Raw genomic sequence first — 12,110 nt, forward strand, 5'->3', positions numbered from 1 at the left:
CACCAAAAGGTCATTCTACAGCATGGCATCTCTCACACCTTCTGCAAACTTGAGATAAAAATACTGCATGTGCAAAACTGGGGTATTATTTGTCTTTTTAATCTTAAAGCACTTACAATAATCAAATTTTATGCATTGACTATAGATTGTATTAATCCCCGAGGCTGAATAAACTTTTCGCATTTGTGGCCCCCTCTAGTGGCAGAATATCCAAAAACTGCTTAGCGAAGCTCAGACAAAGCATCCGCAACTGTGCAAACAAGTGTCGTAATAACTACCTCGTTCATTTTTTATTTATGAGTATTTATTTAATTTAAACTTAAAGACAAATGACAAATGTTTGGGTGGAATTTCAACTCACCTGCCAATTTCGGTGAGCTTTTGTTGGACATTTTTTTCCTGCATAAAACACTTTAAGTGCAGAAAAATTAAGAAGATTACAAAAAACACTGAGTTAAAAGGAGGAGGAAAAAAAGAGTTTGAAAAGAGAGGGTGAAAAAAGAAAGAAGGAAGGCCCCCCTATGAAACAACCTACCACCACTAAACACATCTGCAAGTGCTACTGGGATAAGAAAACAAGGGAAAACGACCAGATTTAAAGCAACTACAAGAAGACAAAGTCCCACTTAAAGCAGAAATCCAAAACCAGATGTGCATGAGCAATTCTGTAAGTTGGGTTAAAAACCACTAACAGATACCATCTTGAATGACATCACCGCATTTTAGGGAATTATTCCTCCCAGCTAGTTAAAGTATCATCCAAGTGGAGCCACTTTGGTTCACACATTTATTTTTCAAAATAAGTGTAAATGTTGCAGTTCATCATCTAGGAAACATATTTACAAGTTTTGCAACAGAGAAATAAATAAGGTTGTATAGAATATAGCAGATAGAAATGGTAAATAGTCTACAATGTACAGCAGCTTTGGCTACCAAAAGTTCATTTTTTCAAAGAAAAAAAAATCTCAAACTATAGTTTAGTATTAATAAATAAAGCTATGTGAAAAAATAAATAAGGTACTCTTCTGTCCTACTAATTTAAACTATTTTTTTACACATAGAAGAACAAAGAATTGCGTAAGCTTTTACAGTCACCTCTTCATTTTAAAGCACATGGTCATGATTCAAACAGACACAAATCTACTGAGTTACTAAAACACTTCAATATAAATTGGTCTCTAACCAATTTTGGCATCAGAACGGTCTTTGTGTTGAGAAATTGGCAATGGATTGAGAACTCTGATCCCAAACCTTCTCCTATGAAACAACAGTTAGTTTCGTAATGTTTCTCAGACCCCACCCCCGCTCCTTACTGATCAGATTGGTAAGAAGCCTCTAGCTGCAACAGCATGTTCACTTGAGTGGTTTAACATCTCCGTGGGCTTAATATGCCGATATCAAATCCCTGATTAGGGACTTTATCCCTAAAAGAATCCTGCAGGGAGCTCTCTAAAATAAGACAAAAGAAAGCCCAAAGAGCTCCAAAGAAAAGTGCTATGTCTCTTTAACATACTCTGATGTTGTAGTGTGTACCATTACGTACAGTTACTAACAAGCCTACTTTACACTCTTCCACAACAGATAAATCACATGTGAATGAAGAGTTGAGGAACATGTGACAACACTTTTAGTTTCTCATAAAGGTCTTCTGTGTAGGATTTAGGCTGTTATTGACAGGTATATAATATAACATGCAATACACGTTTTGTTTTGTGTCTAGCATTGAGGTTGTAGAACCGAAATTTCTCCTGTGTCAAACATGTAGAACTGCGGTGGCAGATGCGAAAATGCGTACGGGCTTTCTACAGTCAGTGTTGGGTTTGCACGCTGGGCAACTGTTGACAATTTGAAGGAGGCATGCCCATGGATTTATTATAGCGTATGCCCAGGAAGGCCGCTCAGCCTTACCCCTAAATTCCACCGAGTCCGTCAGCGGCACGTTACGGCCGCGGCACGGGCATCTGAAACACTAAACAGACGCGCTTGGTGGGGTAGAGAGCCGTGTGGGGGACGGAGCAAAACAGTGCCGCAGCCGTAATGCTCTGGACATGATGCTGGCGGAATCCCGGGGTTATGTCCATTTTTTTTTCCAGCAGTGGTATTGCAGCAAAAATCCCCACAGACCACTATGTCCATTAAACGAATGACAGAACACCTCAAACTGCAAACAAAGTCAATTATGACTTTTTCTATTATGACTTGTGTCATAATAGAATATTCATATTCATATTCATACGAATATGAAACCACCATGTGATGGTTTCATATTCGTAAAACTTTCCTTGAGCTGAGAAAAGCGATTTGAAAATCTGTCACACCACAATGAGCCAAGCAGGAACTAGAAAAAAATGTTTATATTAGAAACTAATGAAAAAAATAGTCGTGAATATTATAAAACATTTCTGCCAATTGATGCCCCTAAATCCCACACACTCGACCTTTAATGCTGGGTGAATGTATTACTGTTTTCAGATTCCTTGATATGGGCTCACACTTACTAAATGAAAGCAAGATATTCATTAAGGCTATAGAATTAAGGCTTTAAAATGAAACAACACTAATCACTAATGCTAGCATTCAGTGTGAACAGTACCTTCACACACAGACACACACACAGACACACACAAACACACACAAACACACAACTGTGAATGAAGTTAGGAGTGAGGCATGATATTAAAGACATTCCACATAGGTCCAGATGAAGGGTCTGGCACCACTCTGCAGTCAGTAAAAATGACTTCTTGGATGAACATCACTTCAACTCAGCAATTATCGTGATGACGAAGTACAACCGATTCCTTCTGGAAGAGTCTTTGACAGATGAGGCTCAGGGGAAAGACGGAGACCGCTGGCTACCGTATTGCGGACGAGCTCAGAGCGAGAGTTCACATTTCATCTCATAGAATTGCAGATATCTGTCGGACTTTTTCTGAATGGAATGACTCGGGTCATCTGAAGGTAGAAACGGGGCTATTATTTGGGAAGCGTGTCCTTCCTGAAGTTGATCGCGGGAATGTTTAGACTGGCATTTTCAAAATGTTTCAATCTGGCCTCACGGAGACACCCATAATAAAAACGAGAGGTGGCCAAGAACAACACTACAACTAGTACAAATACTGTAAAAATATACAAAAACTAAGATGGAAACCACACATTCTAAAGCAGGGGGTTGGATCTGGGGGTGTACGTAAAGCCTGTTGACTTATTATGATTTGGCTGCTGGTCCAACAGGATTATCAGTTCCTTTGGCCTCCCTGCTGATGAAGATGATTACATCCATGAAGCACTGCTGAATTCAGGGGGGGGCAGCATCCTCTACACCCCCTTTCAACTGCAACCCCTGACCTAAAGCTTTTATGCTCCTCTTATTGCCTCAAAGTTCCAGTTTCAAAAGGAGGCAATAATAAGCATTGGAGTGGCTGTGTCCTCTATACGTCCACCCGTCCATCCACCTCCCAGCATCTCACTCCACCACAAAGATCCAAGCACAGAACAATATGGACACATATTAAAAGAAACAGAGGTCACTCGGTTTGTCTCTTGTAGAGCATCCTCGGTTTCACACAGACAGAAGGGTGGGAACAAGGTGGCACCCAAGGTGTGTTTGTGTGCACTGTTTGCACTAATCACCATGGAGACAGCAGTCAGTGAGAGAGAGTGGGAGGTGCCGGACAGCTCTGATCTGCACACTTGTAGCTGTGTGTCTTGTTGTGTTTGTTTTAGCGTGGCGTCCAGTCATTGCCCAGCTTGGCCCTGGGGATGGTCATCTTGTCTGCACAGGTGGAGCTCATTTCTGGAGAGAAATGGATGATGCCGCAGTCGTTCTTCACGTTCTGAAATTTGTTCTCCTTGGAAGGCTCCATGTAGACCACTGAGTTCTTGTTGACGTGCTTCTTTAGGATCACAGTCTAAGCAGGAAAAGGAGAAAGAACATAATCTCTTGTTGTTAGACTGAAGCAGTTCAGGCTTTCATAGCGTGATGAAAGCTCACAAATGTATTTTAGTTTGCGTGAGATGGCTTCTGATAATACTCTAGTTCTGATTTTCTGACACAGTTTTGGATTTTATGATGGATGTGGCCTTGTTCCAGTTGAAAGAACATGAAAAAGGGAAGCAAGGGGCAGCCTCTAGCTCAGGGAGTAGAGCATTCGCCCCATTTAGGCTGAGTCCTTTGCAGCGGCATGGGTTCGATTCTGGCTTACGGCCCTTTGCTGCGTGTCATCCCCATTCCCACTCCCACTCCCTCTTCCTGTCACTCTCTGACTGCACTATGATGAAGGCAAAAAAAGGTTACGATATTGTAACCTTAGTCCTATTAGCAAAGGCAGAGCCCAGCATAGGAGCACCAGCCTAAGCCTACGCCACTAGAATTAGAGTTAAAATATCGTAACCTTTATTTTGTCTCACACAGACTGCGCCCTCTACTGACCACTATGGTTGGAACCCAATAAATGAGACGCCTGTCACGACAGGGAAGATGCTCAGCCTTGCAGCTAATTTTTCTCAAGGGCCACTTGCAGTATTACCTATAAGCCACCATTATAAAAAAGACGTCTAAAACTGTTGACAGGACACCTCAAACTACAAACAGGGTCGATTAAGACTCGTTCCGTTATGAATTTTTGAGCCACTGAGATCTTATATTTGGAAAACTTTACTCAAGCTAAGAAAAGACATTTAAAAATCTGCGACAATGTGAAGTCTATGACCCAAGCGGGAACTCACAGGCGGCGCCACCGGGATAAACACTACTGTGCATACTCAGTGAGATGCATACCGCAGAACAAAATCGAAAAGGTGAACAGCTTCTCTGGAATGAATTGGAACCATCTTGGGGTGCAGTATCACCGCACAACATCAACGCAGCCACACTTCTCCTGACCAGCTAAAGGTTTGTCACCACAGCAGTCCCGAAGGTCTGTTCTAGAACATTAATCCTAATATCATGAAAACTTTAGCACTGGTTGTAGCAGAACCTGAAGAATTGAGGAGAAATCTCTGTGACCCATCCACACATTAACACCGTCCACACCGTTAGTTAAATAAGGGAGTGCGTAAACTTTAGCAGTATTTTAAGCATGCAATTTAAAGATGTCTTCTCACCTTCTTCGGGGCGCTGTAGCAGGACATCTGCACCCACTTCTTCTTCTTGTTGATGAGCAACGCCACAACAAGGAAGATAATAATGGCCAGGAGGAGACCAGCCAGGATCCAGGCTGCTGATTGGTAGATGACAGCCATCTCTGTTTGGCTGGGGTAATTCTCACCCAAACCTGGCTCATCTGTGGGACACAGACAACATTAATATCAGATACCCTATTACTTTTTCAGTACCATACCCACCCTGTTAACCAAATCTAAATCAAAAAACAGCTCATTTCTTTTTTTTGGCAGACATCCCAGCTCAAACAGAGAAAAATTAACACTGGGTGTCTAATGTTTAGGCAGAGTCCATTTATTATTATTGTTTAGGTTTAACATAAGTGAGTATAAGTTTCACTCATTCATCAAGGCAGCCCAAACATTCTTTATTAGTATAAACATTTAGAGGGATTGACAGGGAAAGTACACACAATGACGCCAATAACTAGGATTGAGTTACCACTACACAGTGTACTAAAGGGAATAGAAACAGCAGAGTGTGTGGGGGGATTTATTGCACAGGTACCAGTATCAGCAATGATGGGTGGTACAGTGACAGTGGTGATCCACAGCGCAGTCTCCACTGTAACAGAGGCTGTTGTCTTGGGGGCGTTGGTGGACACCATCACCGGAACTGACGTTGTAATTTCTGTTGAAAAAGGAACAAGATCCATTACTGATATCACTGGAGAAACACTCCACATATAAACATTTCAGACTGAGAGTCACCGTTTGAACTCCTCTGTGTCTCGACGAATAAGCTGCATTTATAGGAGCTGTCCCCTAAAACCAATGGTTCACAATTGGTGGCTTACAGTCTAAAAGTGGGTTGCTGGTCCATTCTCAATGGACCGCAAGTAACTCAGGAACACGCTTCATTTTAAAGTAGTGTGAATTTCCAGCAGAGCTTTAATTTTGAAGTGTTGTTTCCTGCTGTAGCATGAGTTTTTTTTTTTCTAGTACAGCAACTATCTTATTGCCTTGTTCTTGGTATTACTTGGCCGAGCAACTTGCTGTGTCTTTGCAGCATTTTTGAAACTGCATGATCTTAAAGAAATAATATACACTTCTTTTGGTTGCAATGCTATTTATTCATTAAATCGTAAGTAATTACTCCTTATTCTTGCAATATGTTTCATTTTATTTTGTTCTAGGCCCACATGTTGTTTACATTCTGTAAAATATAATTGAGTATGTGGTAATATATCTTATGTGTGGGCCTTGAACCAATGACCAATGAGAAACCCCGTGGCTGGACCAGTTGGGAAACACTGCCCTAAAATTCCACTGCACTGCCTTGAAAAGGCATTACGTAAAAAGCTGTTTTCCAGTGAGCAAATAACAAAAACAAAGGCCAGAAAACGGCTACATATCAGGGTGAACAATAGGAGCCTATGCTGAGGTTTTCCTCTATAGGAAAAGCTGACATGGAGCTTTGCCTTCCTGTGCCGCCGCACAGTGAGCGTTGCGGGGCCGATCCAGCCGGCGACAGGAAACACGTGTGAATGTGCGGATGCTTGAGGAATGTTTTTGCTCCGAGCGTGTGTGTGTATGTCACATGGAATGTTGTTGCGAATGATGGTGTTTGCCCATGTAGCGCCAGAGTGGCTATGTCTAATGAACAAACACACACACATCCAGTCTGGTAACCGGCATTCCCTCAGTTACGCCCTCTTTTTGACAAGTAGCATTATGAATTAGAACTTTCCCAACAACAGGCTGTGCCTTGTTCCAGTGGTACTTACTTAAAAACTCTGACAGTTCTTGCTCTCAGCTTGTGGAAGTGTTACATAAACTACATTTTAGCATGTAATATAAACCAATATGAACCATATTTAGTGTATAAACCTAAAGGTGAGTATATTTTGGTGTAATAAAAATATTCAAAGCAGCTTTTTTTGGCACGAGTCCTTCTAAAGGCAGCTTTCTCTTTAATGAGGCGCACCTAAATACTCACCGAGGCAGTGTGGGCAGCACTGGCCCTTGCGTAAGACGGGCACCCGGCAGTTGGCAGCCGGACAGCGCTGAGAGAAACACTGAATGGTGCCGTTGTTGCAGGTGCAGCTGGTGCAGGCGTTGGCCTTCCAGGAGTCCCCGGCCAGCAGCACGTCTCCTTCGATAGTTATGCAGTACTCCTGCTGGCTGTTGTTCACTGGCAGCAAGGGGCTCAGCGTCTCCTCTGTGGTTGCACACAAGTATAAACAGGGTTCATAATGAAAATTCACAAAGGTTGAGGTAAGACACACGGCTGTCTGCTAGGTCATTTTCCAGGCTCTTTCCTTGCTTAACAGGACTTGGTATATAAGGTTATAGTTTAAGTTAAAAAGATAATTCATATTTTTTAAAGTGGGGGTATGTGACATACAGTAGACGACAGTCAGCATGCCAAGCAATGTGCTGCTGTGAAAGGTTCAGCAACAAAACATATTTTATTGACTTGAAAAAATCAGGATCAGTTTAAGTATTTTCACCACTTTACTTTCCCATCACACAGCCTGTAATTTATTATTATTACTATAATTTATTGTTTATTATTTATTATTATTATTGTGTGGCTTTGATGAATCAGAACTAACCCTTTTAAACACCAAAGTCACACAAGCTAACTTATTGAGGCAGCGGTTGACCAGCAGCTCCTGTGTTCAGCGATGTTAAATCAATGTTTTTCTTAACAGAGTTTCGCTTAGAAGAACACTCTTAAGGTAGTTCACTTAAATTGACTTTTCTTCGGGGGCTAAAATACATTTAGTGGCTTCCCCCATTCACAGCAGTACATTGCTTAGCTTCCATGTTGAACTCCAGCCTGCTTCTCCAAAGTGGAGGTATGCTGACTTACAACTGCTGTTTGTAATATGCTGTCTATGCATAAGTACCTCATAAAACCCAACTTCAAAAAAATCTGAACTATCCCTTTAAGCTTGAGGAGCACTGCCATTTTCAAAGGAAAAAAACTGTCAGAGTTAAATATAGCTGCTTCTACATGACTGCTGTATTTATCCCATCTGTATAACATCTCAATCCACTGAAGTTATTAGGCCTTTAGGGTTACGTTCAAGATAAGATGCTTTACTGTATGTTAAACACAAGCACAAGTGACTCCATATGGCAGATGTCAGCTCAGTGAAAGGCCTTATCTCTCCGTCTCCTCATACCCCGCAGGCCTGAGATCTATGGCCTCCTCACGACCAAAGACTTTGGCGAGGTTGTACACACTGCACTACCCTATTGTACACATACATCATAGGGCCTGTCAGTGAGATGTGTATTATTCCCACATTCCTGGTGACCAGGCCCATACATATATCAAAGGCCGGCCTCTGACAATCTGCTTTTGTGAAGGGAGATGCAGCGATAAGGCGGCCCGGCATTCTCAAGGAGCGACTCTCAGGCGCAGTCATGCATTGCTGATTTGTCGGCCTCATGCTCGGGAGTGCTTGGGATATGTTGACTCTAAGTGTATGAGAAGAGGCTAGAGTGTTTGGGTACAGTTGTAAATAAAATATGCGTGCGGTTTTCGCCTAGACATTTGTGTCAAAGTTTATTCCCATAACGGGAGCATTAGCACAGATTCAGCAAAATTGGTTGCATTCTCAGCCTTCCAGCTATAAGCTATGTATGAAGCGCCGGTTTGGGCCGCTGGGTGAAAGCAGTCCACATGTGCTGCTGCCTGCCTGGAGGATGTAAATCCAACCGGTCTTGGCTGGTTTCTTTATGAGTCTGTGTGCCTAACATAAAACTGCCCGACAGAGTGCAACATGCAAGACCTTCCAAAACCACATGCTGATAGAACATCCAAAACAGCTTTATACTTTCCTGCTCACAACCCCTAATTCTGTTGCCCGCTGAGTTTTATCTGAAATTACCCCTGCATTCCTGTTTTCTGTTACCTGGGCATACGTGGCAACAGGTGTCCTTGTTCCTGATCGGTGTCTGGCAGAGAGCTGGGGGACACACTTCAGTGTCACACAGGACACGTCCTTTCCTGCAGGTACACCGTGTGCACTCGTCCAGGTTCCAGGTCTCCCCCTCCACGTAAAACTCCCCCCCAGGGGCTCTGCACACCACCATGTCCATCCCCTCTGGCTGACCGCTGCCTGACTCATCTGCAGGAGAAAGAGGAGCGAGGGGAAAAAAACAGTCACGTGTGTGTATTCAAATTCACATTCTGGTCTGTGCCAAACATTCACTCAGCCCATAACAATAAATACCAGATGACAAAGTGAAACAACAGTAAACACTGTCATAGGTTACTCGAATTAAGACCCATGGGAGACCCGCTGACATTAGAAAGAAGCCTTGGGCAGTTTCGGGTGGCGTCCAAGTTGTGTTTTGACAGTTGAAAACATCTTTGTGTCCAGCAGAGTAGCAGACATCTGCAAAGAGTTAACCTGTTGTCCCCTGACTGCAAAGTGTGTGTAGCTTCTGATAGTTGTAGACATTCTTTCACTCCTAAATATTTGAACAGCCAACTGAGTCACTTCTCCATAAATATCCAGCATGAGTTGGAGGGTTGTGGATTTAAAAAAAAAAATGTGGGTGTGGATCAGTGTGCCTTCCATTTTTAGAGAAACAGACAGAGACTGTGTGTTTGACAGTCAAAGTAGTCAACAAGTCAAAGGCCTAAAAGCTAGCTAATGATCCAAAGATCTCAGATGAATGAGCTGTCAGGGGACTGTATGCTGTGGGTTGCCAAGAGTTTTGTGTGCGTGTAAGCAAGCTTGTGTATTATTCACAACCATTTCTGACAGGTAGTCGAGTGTGTAACCCTTTGAAACCTGGAGTGACATCACTGTTGGTGGTGCTTTCAGATGCCTTTCACAAGTATTTAAACCTGTGAAGCCTGAGCAAAATGGTGTGATTTCTTTAAAAAACATGGAGAGAAGGCGATAAGCAATTTAGTAAGATATGTTTCAAAAACTGCAAGAAATTAGTAGATTTAGAAAGTAATTTTTAAAAAGCTAGAGAAAAAATGTCTTGGGAAAGAAGACAAAAGCTAGGGGAAAACGATATATATAATGTTACAGAATTAATATAATACGTAAGCACTTTTTCCAGGTCATTTCGTTGTTTTTACAATACTATTTGTCTGTTTTTTTCTTACTAATTTATACTATTAATTATAATTATTTTCTTGTACTTTTTTTTTTAAACAAAATTTCTTGCAAATTTTTGGATCAGTTCTTGTGTTGCTCTTTGCCTTCTTTCCACATTTTTTTCAGAAATCAAGCCAATTTTTTCAGCTTTTTAAGGGTTAGGTGAGTCCAAAGATGTTAGTTCAAATTTAATAACAGATGAGATATTGTATGTAGGTACCTGTGGAGCCATGGCCTTAATTCATTGTGTTGTAATTTCCTGGTAAGAACTTTCCAAGAGGTTAACTGCACAAGAAACAGTCAAACTGATCTAACACTACTGGTAGAGTTTATTTGTTTGTTTGTTTGTTTTTTTTACAGTATTTAATTCTGGCACTGGTTTTCAGATATGAGACAAAATGGAATCAATTATACTATCTGTGTATAATGCATTTGATTATAAACTATTTTTTGCATGCAAGTCTGGAAAATAATTTAGGCATACGCTTTTTAAGCCTTGGTTTTCTACAGAAGATTAATGAAAAAAATAATTGTATTACAAACAACAAAATTCCATGACTTACACCAATTTCATGACTTTTTCAGGCCTGACAAATGAGATTGTAAAATCCTATGACTTTTTTTCAGCTTTTCCATGACAGTGGGAACCCTGACCTGCACTAGTAGGAATAGTGGCCTACACTATAAGTTTGAATGACCAGGAATCATGCTCATATGAAACCAGGATAACCTTAAAAATGGTAATATCCTTTAAAACTCAACGTAAAATTAAGTCACAGTGGAATTGCAGACACTTACCCTCACATGTAGGACAACACTGGTCAGGCCTCACAACTGGATTAGAACAGCTGGGTACGGGGCAGGATATGAGCACACACATTTCCCGTCCAGAGTGGCAGTAGCAGTCGCGGCAGCCGTCGTGCCAGCCGTCACCCTCCTCGTATCGGTGTCCATTGGAGGTGAGGCAATAGCTGGGCATTGGGGCAAGGGCAGTGGTGCTTGGGACGTGGCCACTTTCTAGAAACACAAAGATGAAAGTCACAGGCATTAGTGGGGTGGCTGAGGACTCATGGAATAGCTGTGCAGAACTTCAAAAAGCAACAGAGCCTGTGAGAGCGAGGAACCTTGTAAATTCACTGTGGAAATTTCATTACGTACATTTATGATTTACAGTAAAACAGGCCAGTATTATTGAAATAGGTCCAATTTCATTAGAGGCTGAAGTGGTTATGGTTCCATATACTGGGACATTCATCGGTCAAGAATATTTGATCCTCCTTTATTGAGTTATTATGTCAGAATAATCAATTTATAATCCAGCCACGAATAGAGCCTAATACATTTCTAACAGTTTTTGTCAGCTGACAAAAAAACTAAAAAGTTGTAGCTGAGGGACATGTAGATCTTACTCTTAAGGGCCCAAGTTGCGAATAAGTGGGCCCCAGCATGTGTTAAAATCAACAGGGCTCTTAAAGTTTGTAGGGATCCACTGGGATCTGGAACAAACACTGTGAACTGTACGAAGTCGCAGAGTTCAGGCAGATGTTTCTTGTCTCTTCTCTTTCATTACACACAAAAAATATACTTCCAAAAAAAGTTTCCTATCCCTAAATATTTTAACAGTCCACACAGAGACTTATACAAGAGTTTCCAAATCAGGTAAACAGCAGTTTATTTGCAGTAGCCCCTGGTGTGAGAGTGTGTGTTTTAGGAGATGAGGAGCCAGCTGCACTGATCACCTTACCATACAGGAAAACCACAAGTATATTTGAATCTGAAATATTTATAATGCAGCCAAACTGGCAAAATAAACACATCACATAAAATGTGGTGCAGCGCAAATATGGCATCTGCATACTTGCTTTAAACTTG

The 12,110-nt window shown here is 41.6% G+C and overlaps 1 protein-coding gene across 1 annotated transcript in view; it reads right to left on the reverse strand.

Annotated features, from left to right (window-relative positions):
* Positions 1-286: 286 nt before the first annotated feature.
* The window catches only part of crim1 (cysteine rich transmembrane BMP regulator 1 (chordin-like)), a 45,581-nt gene continuing 33,757 nt past the window's right edge, over positions 287-12,110 (reverse strand). Inside the window, exons 10-15 of the mRNA XM_042500845.1 lie at positions 11,037-11,255; positions 9,033-9,248; positions 7,103-7,324; positions 5,672-5,794; positions 5,107-5,285; positions 287-3,911 (exon numbers count right to left, since the gene is read on the reverse strand). Coding sequence (XP_042356779.1) covers positions 3,723-3,911; positions 5,107-5,285; positions 5,672-5,794; positions 7,103-7,324; positions 9,033-9,248; positions 11,037-11,255 — 1,148 coding nt within the window. The 3' untranslated portion in view covers positions 287-3,722. The remainder of the gene's footprint in view (positions 3,912-5,106; positions 5,286-5,671; positions 5,795-7,102; positions 7,325-9,032; positions 9,249-11,036; positions 11,256-12,110) is intronic.

This window comes from Plectropomus leopardus, chromosome 14 (assembly GCF_008729295.1).
Source record: "Plectropomus leopardus isolate mb chromosome 14, YSFRI_Pleo_2.0, whole genome shotgun sequence".
In the NCBI taxonomy this organism is placed as follows: Eukaryota; Metazoa; Chordata; class Actinopteri; order Perciformes; family Serranidae; genus Plectropomus; species Plectropomus leopardus.